Source organism: Cariama cristata, unplaced genomic scaffold (genome assembly GCF_000690535.1).
Source record: "Cariama cristata isolate BGI_N322 unplaced genomic scaffold, ASM69053v1 scaffold3506, whole genome shotgun sequence".
Classification (NCBI taxonomy): domain Eukaryota; kingdom Metazoa; phylum Chordata; class Aves; order Cariamiformes; family Cariamidae; genus Cariama; species Cariama cristata.
In genome coordinates, this window is record NW_009622552.1 from 651 (window position 1) to 15865 (window position 15215).

General features: G+C 42.4%; 1 protein-coding gene across 2 annotated transcripts in view; it reads left to right on the forward strand.

The window, feature by feature from the left end:
- The first annotated feature begins 1350 nt into the window (after window positions 1-1350).
- The window catches only part of IKZF2 (IKAROS family zinc finger 2 (Helios)), a 109004-nt gene continuing 95139 nt past the window's right edge, over window positions 1351-15215 (forward strand). For both annotated transcript variants that reach the window (XM_009702366.1, XM_009702367.1), the window contains exons 1-2: window positions 1351-1384; window positions 2112-2216. In XM_009702366.1, the coding sequence (XP_009700668.1) occupies window positions 1351-1384; window positions 2112-2216 (139 nt within the window). The remainder of the gene's footprint in view (window positions 1385-2111; window positions 2217-15215) is intronic.

The following is a 15215-nucleotide window of genomic DNA, read 5'->3' on the forward strand; positions in this document are numbered from 1 at the left end:
TGATGTTTCTTTCTTTTTCTCAGTGTGTGCCTGCCTACCTGGACTAGGGGGAAGATAAGGTAATTTTGAAGGGCTTGAGGAAGCGGCTTACCTGTTTTGAAAACTTTTTTTTGAGATTTCTTCTTAAGAGTCGTGTGAAAATCAGTAATTGATGAGAGTTTGGTATCAGCTGGGCAGGTTGAAATTTAAGTGTTATGTGCTGAATGCCTTGGGAATTTGATCTGCTTTATACCAAAGAAGAGCACAGAGAAAAGTATTTATTTATTGGGGGAAAGGCGGGCAGGGGGGGGGGAAAGGAAAGCGGGTTAAGGGAGGGGGAGGGAAGTGGTTTTGGAGACAAGAAGTGAAGCTGCCTGTTTTCCAGTAAGTAATGGAGAAATTCCAGGAGCCAGGGCTAAATATACTTGGCGATCAATACAGAAATGGCTCATTGTGAATAATTTAGCTGCCTGGTGCAGTGAGAGTTTTGAAACTAAAGGCAAAAAAGAGGCCGTGGAGGGAGAGAGGAAATAAAATTCTCCTCTGGTCATGTCAGATTCTTAACTTTTCCACTTAAAAGAACATAGTTATGATTATTGATCTCTTTTTTTTTTTTTTTTTTTTTTCTCTCTCCCCCTCAATATATATCAAATGATAGCTAGGGGGTGTCATTCTATACAGTTACTTGGGTTTCTGGAAAGTAATAGCTTGTTCTGTGTCAGCAAAGCGCTTCCAGAAACTTTAAGATTGTTTCACACCACAAAATGCATGATCTGGGAGTATTAAGTGTGATGTTTGGCCTCATGCTGTGGCAGATAAACAGGGTTAGCGTGAACAGGTGTGTGTACAGGTGTGTGTGCTTGTACGGTGGTGTGAGACAGAGTTACAACAACTCTCTCGAAGGGGAACGGGCACGGGAGGGCTTTATTTTGTTTAGGTCAGGATGGAGTCTCTTAGAGCGTGTGTGAAAAGAACAAGTGTTAATAGCATCCATCTCCTCAAAGTCTCTTCTGGCTGTGAGAGCTGATGATTGATAAAGCTTTACCATCCTGGCTTGAAGAAAACAAATCGAAAGTCAGGGGAAAAAACTCGGGGGGGGGAAAGAGAGGGGTATGGTCAGACCAAGATGATCCCAGTGCCGCCTGCCCATGAGGCAGCTGACTTTCTCTGCTCACATAATTTGCAGGAAGAGTTCAGTGATTTGCAAATGAGCACATGCAGTACACTTGTGTGTTTCTCTGGGCAATGGTTGCAACAGCGGTAAAATGGGCAACTACTTAGGGCTTTAAGTGGGTTTAATCATTTAATAGTTGATACTGACAGGCGTCTTTGAGGGTGTACTTTTCTGCCTTGCAGCACTGCACTTTGACTATGGAAGCAGAGGCTGCTGATGGATATATAACATGTAAGTAGTCCTTTCCTTTGATTATTCTGAATTACTTTTCTTTTCCCAGTATCCTTTCAATAATGCAGACACCTGAAACTTTAGCTTCCTTGTGTATGGTCTTTGCGTTGAGACGACACTGAATTAATAGCATTTAAACGTAAACTTTGCGTATCACTGAAAAATGCATGGGGGTGGGTGCGTGGATGAGTACCTCTAGGTTTAAATATTTGCTGAGGATGAATGAACTTTGCAAATGAGAGGGAGTTCGTCTTCAGAAATTCGCGTTGCAGCCAAAAACTTTTTGTGCCTTTCACTCTGCATTTCTCCTGTTTTCTGTGTGAGGGTTTGTCTAAGTGCTTTGTTTAACTGTCAGTTAACCCAGAGCTTTGGGGGGAAGGTCCGTACTGTTTCAGTCTTCTCCTGCCCAGCCTGGATTCTCGGTGTCTGCAAATGGAAAAGTAATCCTAACTTCTCCTGAGACAAAGCAGCTGGGGCAAGGTTTGGTACAGGCGTGTGTGTAAAAGACTGGTGACAGTAGGTTTGAGGGGGCTCTTAAAATCTGTTCATCACATATTTTTACTTGTGGTCACTGAGAGTCCAGTTTTTACAGGCTCTGGAAGACCCCACCAGAAAAAGAGGGAAGGGCAGGGGCGAAGGGAGCAAGCTGATTGTATTTCTTAATAGTCCTGTTGCTCTGCTGAAGCAGGGGATGGAAACTTACGGGGGGCTTGTTTTGTGCGAGCAGGTGACAACGAGCTTTCGCCTGAAAGGGAGCACTCCGGCATGGCCATCGACCTCACCTCCAGCACACCCAATGGGCAGCATACCTCCCCCAGTCACATGGCAAGCAGTAAGTCTCTTCTTAAGCCTGTTTCTCTCTAGCACCGGGTTTGGGTTAGTCTGGTCCTCCGGGTCCTCGGCTTGCTTACTGGGTCTTAACCGCTCCTGTAGGCGTTGCTAATAAGAGAAGGACAGGGTAGTTTTGGTGGTTTTTCTTGTGGTGGTTTGGTTTTTGTGTTGTTTTTTTTTTTTTTTTCTTTTCTCCCCCCTCTTTTCTTTCTTGTTCATGCTGGTGTCTCATCTAAACATGGACGGGATTACTAGTCTGAACTATCCCAAGGTGGCATTTGAGAGCTGGTCCTTACCTGTTCCAGGTAGGAAAACACTAGGCTTGACATGTGCAGGTTTTGTTTCGTCGGGTTTTGAAATCCAAATGGAAATTGTTGTTATTATTATGATTACTTACTGTGCTTCCTAAAACAGCTTGAAGTAGTTTTATTTGAAAACAAACACCTTTTATTTACAAAAATGGCTTTACTCTGGCAAAACTATAAAGTTAAAATATCTGGGTTTGATGACAGGTTGTATTTTACTATTCCATATAGAAACTTCAGCGTCCTATTCGTTACCTCAGCTTTGCCTTGGCAAGTCCGAAAGTGGCTGGGGTAATTGGAAGTTTATGGCACTTGGAAGCTGACTCTCTAACAAACTGAAAGGATTTTGTTTTAGAATGTCGGGGGAAAAATTGAGAAAATGTAGAGATTTGGGGGTCTACTGAGAGTGTCAAGTGCTGATAATATTTTTATAATTATTTTCGTGCTATATTTTGGGGGTGGATAAATGCATTTTACACACATTTTAAAAACCCAACATCCTTCCTTTTCTGTGCGTGTGTGTGAGTACCATAGCTTGTTTTACTGTTGGTTACAATGTTACATCAAGAGAATTACCTTAAAGTACCTTTGTGCTTGTATTCAGAAATAATGTAACATGCTTTGCTTCCGATATACTTTCTGAGGGTTCCTCTCAACGTGATACTAATTTTCTTTGTAGTCTGTGTAGTATAGATGCGTATTCATCTTTTTAAACTGAGTGTTTGTATAGTACCCCACCGAAAACTGTGAAAGAAAAGAGAGCTTTTTGGAGTTGCTTACTTTAGAATACAGAGTGTATTGCCTTCAGAGTCTTTCTTACTGAGAGAAACACGTTACTTTCCATTAAGAATTCTTCTTTCTTCCTGCAAATTACGAGTAAAACGCACTTTTTATGAGCCTTTAAAACTGAGGGTTATTATGAAGATCTCCCAATTATATACATGTTGCTAGAGAATATGATTGCTAATACTCTGGACTGAACTTTATATGACAACCGATCATAATTCAGCATCTTTAGACAATTCCAATCCTGCTGCACTGGGATTCTGATATATTTTATTATGTTGTAAAAGTTTTACTACTCACTTTCTTCATTTTCTTTGTTTCCTTTTTATTAATGGGAAGGCTTCATTGGAAGGGAAAAAATCTCCCTGTTTTAAATCATCTTTATAATCTAGACTAAAAACCAGAGTCAAATTAGGGAATAAAAAGATCTAGGATGAAGTCATGCAAAAATACTTTAACACATTCAGTATTTTCATGTTCATTGTGTTAACATTTGCAATGGTTTTTAAGCTTCATTAGTTCTTGCAACACACATGTATCTGCAGCCTTGGTGCATATCTTATTTTTTTTTTTAGATGTGTTTTTTGATCTCTCACAGGTGTCTCAACAGTTTTCATCACTGCTGCTCTGTGTTAAACATGTGCTGCTGTTGAAAAATTAGGGGCTCTGCCAGGGTGTCCAAAGCCAAGCAAAACTCGAGATTCTTAAATTTGTTGTAATTTATTTACTCTTTGCAGGCATAAGAATGTTGTGCAGAGGGGCAGTTTGTTCTGTCTTAAACATGGAAAGTATTGATTAGAGGTTGTTGGCTTTTGTGGCAGCTGTTACGTTGGTTCATTTAAGGTTTTTGGCCAAGTCCTGAATCTGGCATGTGTAGACTAAATCGCCAGGCTGTGCTTTAGAGCTTTCCACCTGTTTTGCAGGGTACAGGAAATCCTTTATAAAGGTTCAGTAACCCAGGGGCCTGCGACCTCTTTTTTTTCTCTTTTTTTCTTTTTTTTTGTTGTTATATTTTTAAAGGCGAGGTGGGAGAGTAAGGAGAAATAGCTGTTTGAAATATTTTGTATGACTTTGGTAGCTCCCAATGGATTGATCCATCATCCGTTGTTGTGGAGGAAGCGGCTGCATTGTATTTCAGTATGGTTTAATTTCTAGTGGAGTCACCAGAGACTCATCGACTGTTGGCCCGCTGTTACAGTGAAGCCCAGAGCATGTCATTCTGGCTGGGCACGGTTTACTAATGGAGGCGGTGGTACGTAAGGTGGTACCTGGATCAGACCCCAAATATTTTGCTCCTGGTTTTGTTGCCAGTCACCCCCAGAAAGTGGACGGCCCTATTTATGTGTGCGCTCAGGATGTGCACCTGCAGGGTAGAGATCTAAGTTTTGACCTTTGTTCTTGCGTTCCATTGAATCGTTTTGAACCACAGCTCTTAATTTAGTCTTAATTTGTGTCTGGCTCAAACAGAGACAAAACCATAAGAAGCAAATTTCTTGGATCTGTACCGAAATGACTGAGCAGTGCTCTCCCAGCAACAGTAAAATATGTGCTGGGCAAAGAGTTTTCTATGTTCGCTAGCCCCTGGCAGTCTGTGTTAGTAGGAGTGCTGGCTGGGCTACTGATGTTTTCAGGTTCTATTCCAAAAGGTTTCGGGTTAAGTATTTTGGCTTGTGTTGGAGAGCTGTCTACTGCATCCTTTAACCTATTATCGTTTTCAAGTATCTAGATGGTTTCTGTAGGTTATGGTTGGGGCTGACACTCAATTTTCCTTGTGAATGAGGTGATCCTGAAAGATAAATCACAGCAAATCGCCTGTCATAGCTAACTAATGATCTTACATGTACCTTACGGTATGTATCTGCCTTTAGCAGCATACTGTATGTATGTTGGCAGATGCTCTGTTCTAAAATACTTTACTGTAGTTTTACATAAGCAAAGATTTAAAAGACATTTGAGTAGTCAGACTGAATAGGTTGATAGATCATCTCACTTTCCTCTACAGCAAGACAAATTAGCACTATACCTGCTGACTACAGATGATACATTTACATAGTCCCAAATCTGGAAGTCCAGATTTACTTCTGATCTTCTGTAGGAAAACTCTTACAAAGGCTGACAGCCAGAGCTGGGCGTTGAAGGCCTGCTCAGTTAACTTTGTGTTGGTACTAGAGAGCTCCCTGCATGGCCCTAAGCCCTCCTGTAGACCCCACCGAGTTCAAGGGAGTCTGTCGTCTTGTCTTCGGCGAATGTTGAACTGGGCTCTAAGTGATCAGGAACCTCCAAATAGGAACTGGCATGTTAATTAAAGGCTGATGGGGAAATCCTTATAAAAGAGGCTTTAAAAAGAAGTAATTCCCCATCACGTCCTCATAGTACCACACTGAGTTCTTACTATAGTTGTTAGAGATAAGTTTTTTGTGGTTGTTTGGGTTTTTTTTCCCTGTAGGTTAAAATGGACTTAGAAGAATGTCCCCTTTAGAAGCTGCAGGGGTGCAGTTGTTCGATTAGTTGACTTGATGACCGCTTTCTATAGGATGAAGGATACTTCTCTAAGACCACTTACTTGGTATCATACGGAAAATAATAACGGCAGCCATTAGCATCCGACAGTCAGTGACAGAGGAAACTTCCTCTTAAATTAGTGACTTTACAGTGAGTGTTCCAGATAACTTTCTTATCTTTGCTTTTGTAGACAAAAGGAGCCCTTAAACGAAACAGAGTCAGAACAATCATAAATATCAAACCCAACATCTGATGTTTGAAACTGATTAAAATTGTGGTACGCTTTCAAGATGTGTTTATAGTAGCTTAAAGTGTTACTAAGTTATGAGAAATAATTTATTAAGAAAATAAACATTGTCAACTGACTGTTGCTGAAAATGGTGAGGTGATTGCATTTTCTCTGTGGTGGGGAATGATCGCACTGTCTGACAACAGTACTAAGTGTGAGTGATTTCAGCAGCAGTATTTAAAGAGAACTTGGGCAAGGTCTTATAGTGTAGCCAATACTGTATTCCCAGTGATCAGGGTAGACTGGGTTGCACTCTTTTTTTGGTAACTTCAAAGCCCCAAATTTTTCTTGATTACTTTTGTTTTTCAACTCTAAATTGTCATACGACCCCTGTTTTGTCACAGTTGTATTGCCCAGAGCAGAAAGTTTCATGCACCACAGCTGTATCAGCACCACAGCTGTATGGATAAAGAAACGTAACTGTGGAGCCTGCCTTTTGGAATGAAACTGTGTAAAATTAGAGGTTGCTTCATGCCTCAGCTACGCGGCAAACAAGCCTTGCCATCACTGGAGCCTACTGCCCAGGCACGCGAGGCTGGACCTTACGGTGGGACTCCCTTTGGCTCAGTATGTGTTTTTTCAGTAGGATGAGGTGATGGAGGCTGAGGCTCTGCAGGAGGCTCTTCTTTAGGGAGGGTGGTTGAAGTTGGCTGGGCTGGGCTGCGGGGGGGACTGAGTTAGTGCTTTGAGGTAGTCACTCCCCTGACACATGCACTGGTGCATGAAGAATTCTGGCAGCCAAAGTGCTGTGCTCTGAAGTGGGGATTCAGGTCTCCGGTTCTTCCAGCTATCTTGGAAAGTGTGAAACACTGCATATGGTGCTCAAAACTTGGACTGGATAACCTCGAGATGCTGAGGAATCTCTTTGCTCAGCGGCCTTTGAGGAGTAGGGTAGGCAACACCTCTTGGTCTGGGTATCTTTGATCCTGTGTCAGTGCCGGGAGGTGGACTTTCGACAGTCACTTAAGATATCCTCCAGTCCTTTGTGTCTGACTTTCCAACCTTGACAGTTTGATGTTTAGAGAGCTCAGCTGTGGAATTCCACGGTGACGCCTGATACAGACATACCTGTGGTTCTACAGGTTGAAGGGCAGTGAAGATGCACCATGCCAAGGTGAGCTTAGATGTAAGGAACGAGCTCAATAAAGTGTGGCAGGGAACTGGAAGAAGTGAGCTCCTTTGGCACACAGGAGCACTGATTTTTGCTTCAGCTTTTTAACCTCAGACTCCCTGAGAATTGCCGGGGAAATAATACGCATCAAAGTTTTAGCCAATAGGTTTATCTTTCTTGAAGGTTAAGGAGGAAAAATAATAAATAAAAAGGTGATCAGGCTTTAAACAGAAATCCAGGTTTTTGTCCACACCTAAGAAACTGAAGCTCTGCAAAGTAGTGTTACACTGTTTGTTTCTTTTTTTTTTTTAAAAAAAAAAAAAAAGAAAAAAGGAAAAAGGTTTACCTGCAAATGAAATACTTGCTAGGATGCACCTTGGATTGTTGTAGCTTCATTCACATCAGCTTAGATTTTTCATGAAATCATGAAATAGTTCCTTTGATACAAACTCAGCGCGTAAACGAACACCGAGTAGCCACTGAAACTCGTAGGTGTTTAAGTAACTAATATCTGTAGCTCACACTCCAACAGCGGAGAGTTCCCCTGTGTATTTTTCCTGTCTTCTGTCACAGTATCTCTGGCATTCCCTGTGGAGTCAGATACTTGGCTGCAAAAACATTCCTCTCTCTCAGTGAGTGTTATAACGAGGGTGGAGCGAAATGATCAGTTAATCTCATTAAATAGGTTTTTATCCATTCTAATGGAAGCCTCTTGAGAGGTCATCTGCTAGGGCTTTGTTGTAGCACACACCTTTCTTAGGGAGCTTCTGTTATTCTCTTGGACTGTCAGGTTCGGTTAACTTTCCTTGGTACACACCCTGTTACAACACTCAGTGCTCTTGCTAGCTTTGTAGTCAGCAAGTTTTCAATGTTTGCTTCTGGAATTTCAGTTCCTTTTCAGACATGCCAACAAAAAGAGCAATCCTCGTCTTCCTTGAAATGCGGCACTTTGATAGCAGCTAGACGATGAGATACCCGTTAGAGCGTGCTCTGTCTTTCCCATCCCTGAATCTGGGGGAAGGTGCCACTCCTCTTGAAACGGATGGGTATTTTCTTCTGGGAAATGGGATTGAGGGCTAGTTTCCCTTTCCCGTGGGCCACAGGCTCTGTCTTGTCCTCCAGCTAAGTGGCAGTTTGCAGGACTAGGTTTTACAGGTGGAAATGCAGCTACCTGTGTCATCTTTGTGTGTTACTGAGGGTGAGCGGTGCTCATCCTCCTTCCAGTGGCAAGAGGGCACCTTGAAGGAGTGATGCTATTCTAGCCGGGAGGAAAAGACATAGCCCTCTTCTGCTTTTTCCTCAGTCATCCCAGGGAATGAAACTCCCTGGGGCATCCACCTTCAAGCAGCTCTGTAGAAAATTTGAGAGAAGGCTGTGCCGCTGCTCTCTGTAGTAATAAGACCTGTTGCCAGCCTGGGTGCGGAGCCTGTGCTGTGGCATGTTGTCCCTTGCCTAGGGCGGTGAACACTTGTTTGGAATCCAGGTGGCCGACTGCTGCATCCCAATGGAAGGAAGCAGAGCTGCGATTATCACTGAGAAGCGATGAGGCTTGACAGGTATGGCTCTTGGGCCAAAAAACAGAGGGCTAGTTTTTCTCCCGACCCTTGTGGTCGTAGGGCAGTCCCTTCGTGTTTCTGTGCCACTATTTTCCCCTCTTACCTTTTTTTCCTGAATCACAGAGGCTGTAGATCACTTAGGATGGAGGTTTGGATGATACATGTTAGGCCTTGTCAAAAGTAGGAATTTTATTACAATGCCTACTTTGCTTAGGGCTTGGTTTACATTTAATTTTTGCAGCCCCACAAGGAGATGCGTTCAGAAGTACCTTAATACCAGTGTAGCTTATTTCCTGTCCTGTGCAGGAATAATTGCGGTGGTCCTAAAGCACCCTGTTCTGGTGTGATTACATTACAGCAACCACAGCATTTTAACTCTTCCCATACAGCTGAGTGTTACCAGGTCTGTGTGTGGACAAACCCCTCTTTAAACTGCCCAGCAAAATGTGGACCTGGCTCTGGATCAAGGGAACATTACCGGCTGCTGCTGGCACTGCTGTGTCAGCCTGTGGCTTTGAAGAACTGTAATCCCTCAGAGACGGAGTGATGCTGGAGAAACTCCTGCTGTGAGCATGGCCCTGGCTGGCAGGGTCACCGGCAAGTGGTGTTACAGGTTTTACATTGGAGCACACCAAAAAACAGCAGATGCTGTTCCTGGAAAAGCATGGGGTTGACTGATACCCCTCATTTCTGTGCTGATAGGTCATGTAAACTTCCGTGAATTACAACCTCTCTTTTTTTTTTTTTTTTTTTTAAACTGACTTTTGCTTTCTCTACACTTTTTATTTTTGCTTTCCAGTTCTGGGGTTTATTCCTGTAACGCTGCGTGGCCGAGGCATTGCACCACAGAGGTGGCGGGCTCCCTGTGCACCGTACCCGCTCTTTTAGCTCACAGTTGCTCTGTGTTCAGCCTCCCCAGAGTGGTCACAGGGCTCTTGGTCTCCCCTCTGGTAAAGCTGGGATTGCTGGTGGGATCCTTGTGCCCCCTCAGGAATGGGGGGGCTCACCTGTGGGTGGTTGGAGGTCAGTCCTAGGGCCAAACTGCCCTCCCAGCCCTGGTGTGGATAGCTGCATCTACCAGCTGGTGGTGAATGAAAAAAACAGCAGAGGTTAACTGCATCATCTCCCTAAACACGTAGGAGCCCCTCTTCTTAGCAGGCTGTGGGTTTTACACAAGACATGAGCCAAGGAATCAGATTCACTCTAGACCTGCCTCCGCTCTCCCCACCATGGCTTCATGTCACCTGCAGAAACTGCACAGAGTGGGTTTTTTCACCCCCTTTTTCTCCTGTGGTATTGGTACCACCTGTGAGGCTGTTCTGGGCACAGGTGTAGTCACTGCGGTAGGGGAGAGAGAAGGGGAAGACTCATGGGAATATTAAAGTCCCTTCCCTATCACTGGGCTGGAGAAGGCTTTTTGGGGACTCAGCTCTACTGTCCACTCCAAAGCTTCATGCAGTGGGGACAGAAGAGCCCACCATCTTGGTGCTCCTGGTGTCAGGCCCTTTGCCCTGGGGGGTGGAAGTCTGCAGCACCTTCTGAAGAAGGTAGGACATACTGAAGCACAGAAAATCCATTCACCTTGTCTGCCTGTCCCATCTATCACTTTTTTTTTCTCTCATGAAGTTTCCTCTGACGCGAGGAGGTAAGACAGTCCATGTTTCATCTCCAACTAATGGAAAATCTGGGCAGGGCTTACAATAGAGGTGCTCCATTTGCAGTTAAACCACATGCAAGACAAAGCTTGACTTTCCGATGAGGGATGTTTTCTTGTTTACCCCCTTTGTTCCTCCACTTGAACAAAACGAGTATTATACTAAAGATATCAATGCTGTACAGTGGGCTAGAGTTTTCTCAGCTCCTTATTAGTCATGTTTCCCTTGCGTTCCCCTCAGCCTCCAAAAACTCCTAATTCCATCAGAAGAAAGTGATGTTGTCCTGGTTTTTCTCAACGGACATGTCTTCCCTCAGTCCATGAAAGTTATGTTGATGAGAGGCACAGAAAGATGGCTGGAGAAGCCTTTGATATGCCCAAGTCCATGTTCATTTTTCTCCTAATTACTGTCTGATTTGGGAATGTGAGTGTGTGTGCAGTTCTATGAGAATTCACACCTACTCTTTCCTAGTCCTCAGCTCAGCCTTTGGACATTTTATGATTCCCTTTGCAAGCAAATGTGGTCCCTCAGGTAGTGATCTAGCCATAAAACACAAACTGAGAATTTTTGGTAACGGTACCTGTGCATCCTTTAAACTCCAGCAGTGTGAATTAAACACCCGCTTCTGTCCAAAGAGCAGCAAACAGGACGGTGTGAATTCGCTTCTTTTGAAAATGAAAGAAGTTGCCTCTTTCTATATGAAAACAGCAAGTCCTTTTACACAGAAGAGGTATGAGGTCTATTCATTTGGGGAAGAGCAGCTATTCTCTTTAAGTCATGGATGGTTTAAAAGTTTCTGGGCAAGAGTCGCAGTAGATTGAAGACCTTGTTCTAGTTAGCAGCCAGGTCTGTGCTAGAGGGAGAAGGCTCAGGCGAAAGAAGAAAACGGTGCTTGGTTTTGGTGGTTTTTAATCTTATTTCTTGAGAAATTGATATCCTGCAGTGTGTGTTTTGCCTTGTCCAGATAATGGCCCCTGAAGGGGAACAAATCTTATTAATTAGCAGTTTTGCATACTGCTTTTAATTGTCCGTTCCCAGGTACGGCCTTTGTATTGCATGTGCGGTGTTGTGGTGAGGGGCCTCTCTCCCTGCATCTCAGGAGAGTCTGCAGTGATCTGGCACCTGCGCAGGGTTTGCCCAAGTACAGAAAAATTTTAGAATACACTGTTTGGCCTTAAATTCACTCAGTACCTTAATCCTTGTCACCTTTCAGATGTAGGCATGTCCTAAACGTAGATGCGTGTAATAGTTTTACAGTTTAATCTCCCAAAATTGGGTCAACTTTAGCAGTTGTTTTGACTTTGTTTCCACCACAGGTGGTTCCTGGATGAGTTTAATACATCTCCATGCAGCTGTGTGGAACAATCTGGGCTATCAGCTTTACTTGAAACCCCCTGTTTGAAGTTTTTCCTCTAGCTTAAATACACAGGTCTCTCTCTCCATCACTGTTAGGTATTATCCTTTGGATAATCTATTCTTCTAGAATGTAATGTAATAACATCTCCTCGTTATATCGTGCTTTCTCAACAATAAATCTTCAAGAGCTTCACGAAGGATGCCAACTGAAGAGATACAAATGGGTGCATAAAATTATAGGCTGAAGAGGTGGAGAAAAATTAGAGAAATTAGTGTTAGTATGAATTCAGCTTCTATAGGTGGGAGGCAGTCAGCTTCATCATTTGTGTATGTGACTTTGAAATGTCAGATTATAGGTAGCTCTCAAGAGTTCAGAAGAATGATGTGCTAGTTGTGTATTTAAGGGTCAAGTAGTATATGACGTTAGCAGACTGAGAGCTCTCTGAGTTTATTCTTGCCTTCTTTTAGATTTGTATTCTATCAGTTGCACAACTTCTTTATTTCTCCAAAATCCCATGCACTTATATGTGAATCCCAAACCAGAGTCTTCTCAGAGTATAAATGCTGTCACCAGTCAGCTGCCCCCAAATTAGCTAATATCAAGTAGGGAAGGTTGGCAACTGGAGAAAAAAAATACAAAAATGCGTCGAGCCCTGGTTTATGACAAGCCTGTACATGTGTGATATGTGTAAATACAAATTGAAGGCACTTAGAGAGAGTTTCGGTCACATACGATGGAGATATACGGGCTTGAAAAATATTAGAGTCATGCAAGTCTCATGAAATTAGGAAGCCAAAAAGAGGAGAGGTATGTGAATTGTGCCTCTGCTGAAGGAAAAGCTATTAAGCGCCACCCTTTTCAAATGTCAAATGCATGGGAAAAAGTTGTTGGAAGCCAGTCTCTGCTAAGTCTGCTGCTCGTAGAACCTACTTTTTTCTTAGATGTTTGTGCAAAATCACCTCGCTGGTCAGACTGTGAGACCAGACATGACTCAGGCTATCAGCACGTAACATGGTTTCACGTTGCTGTCTTACCGCTCTTGCGCTAAAATGCTGTAAAGAGGTATTTGCTTTTTTCTCACACTTTTAAAGTGCTTCGTTTATTTAATGTCATTAGCGCTATTGTTACTTAAATTCAGCTTCTGACTGGTAACCATTAAATATTTATAGAAAAATCGATAGTAGTGAGATTTTTTGCTCTAGTAAATATATATCACATATGTATTCAAAACCAAAGCAAACTGCAGTGCATTCCAGGAAATAATCTATAAGGATGCTCTGTAACGTACTTGCTCATCTTCATGTCAAGATGCTTTATCTGTGTCCCAGCTGCACCCATTGCTGCATTCATGCAGTGGAAACCTCTTTCTGGAAGAACAATACCTAATTCTAGAAAGGAGTTTTTTTTTTTTTTTTTTTTTTTTTTTTTCCTGACAGCCTAGAACAGAGTACAGTGCCTTAGGAAAAGAGTAAAAATAGTATTTTCGTTGTAGAAATGTGAATGATAATTGCAGTATAATTATCCAAGGTTCCTTAGTGACTGTATACAGGGAGATCCTTAAGTTTTATGTTGCATCTGATAGACAGCACCCCAGCAACAGACTACTGTGCTAGAAGAAGAGAATTGCGCTAGGGTATCGGTTCTGCTTTGCTTATGCTGATCGCTATCATCCGTTCTGTTTTCTCAAACACGTGAATGTCGTTCAGTGCCCCAGCTTGTCATGTTTTCCTCGCCTTTGCTGTGGCATCCGAACGCCCTTATGAAACTAGTGCTGTGTGAGAGTCCCTTTGAGGAATTTTTGACGTTCCTCCTGTTGTGAGGTCTGTACTCGGGTCTGGCAAAACCAACCCTGCATCTGGGAAGGGGAAGGTGTTTCTGAGAGAAGGTGGCAATGTGGCAACTGAAGATGATGGTTTAAAACCAATGCGTAGTTAAAAAAAAGTCTGACTGTGACCTTAAACTGGCTTCAGAGGCAGGCTCGTGTTCATCGGAGGGGTATGGACAAAGGTATGAGATATGCAGGACACCTGACGTGGACAAGACAGTTTCTTCTCCAGCTTGGGTGTCTGCATCATTTTCTCCTGCGACTGTAAATGGAATAGATCTTGGTAGACTATCAAAGAGATGACCTGAATTAATTGTTCTGGCCAGGTGTTTTGGAAAGAGGAAAGCTTCCTTATGAGCTGGTGATGAAATTTCAATTTATAATTACGACTGTAGTTTATAATAATAATTCTAATTATATATATAAACAGTTTAATCCACTATAGTGTAATACAGTAACATTTGCTGAGCTTTGGCTGCTTTCAGATAGTGAAAATGTGCTGGTGGTTGTTGGCTAGGATTCAGAAACATTTGTCAAAATTTTGCGCACTATATGAACAACAAAATTTTGTGTGGATTAAGCAATTATTAATTCTCTCCCATTATCTGTCAGATAAAACTACGACTAACTCATTAACCAAAATTAATTGTAAATAAAGCCGATCTGTTGTCGAGGAGGCTAATTAGAACGGTAATTGTGCAATGATGATGCATTTAATCTCAAAATGCAGATTTAAAAGCTACTCCTTTTGGCAGTGATAGAGCGAGGTGTTCTGCAATGAAGCAGGACGCTTGTCACTCTCATTGTCCTCTTAATTAATGCCACCAGGATTGCCTGTGTTTTCAGTCTTGTTAGTGTCCCCTATAGAGCACTCGGAAATGTCCTGAATCTGCTCACATTGAAGCCAGTGGTTAAACTGCTTTGATTTTGGTGGTGTGGGGGTTTTTTTTGTTTGTTTGTTTGTTTGTTTTTACTTCAATGGGAAGAGGGTGCTACATGGAAGCGCTAGTGTAAGACATTGCACGCTCCTGGGTTTACTACTGTAGCAGCGCATCCGCAAGCCTGAGCTCTGGGAATACTGGCTGCGCTTTGGGATTTGCTGCTGACTTGCTATGGAGATAGTTTCAGGCCAACAAAACTGAATTGTGACTCAACGTTTTAAAAATGATTGAGTGAGTAATTTTCCATGCAGTTTCATTACAGTATCTTTTGCCCTAAGGATTATTTACCGTAGATTAACTTCCAGCAGTTTCTCACTGCTGTGTGTAATCTGGAATTTTAATAAGAAAGGAATTGTTTAAATAGAATAGTGGGTTTTATCCCAAATTGCCCAGTTCTAATGGTAAAATTAGCATCACTAGTAAAATCAGCAGTTATACCTGCTAGCCTGTATGCACGATTTCTTAATTTTTTTTTTTTTAATCTGTTGTTAAAATATATTAAATGCTATTATGAGGTGTTGGGCTTTTTTAGCATAGTGCATTTTATTTTAACAAATTACTGTTTGAATCATTAACAAAGAAAGGGGCATTGGATACAGAATAGGTGACTCGCCTTGTCTCATCATTTGTAATCACTCTACTAATTTTATTTTCCTCTTGCCTTGGTGTATAG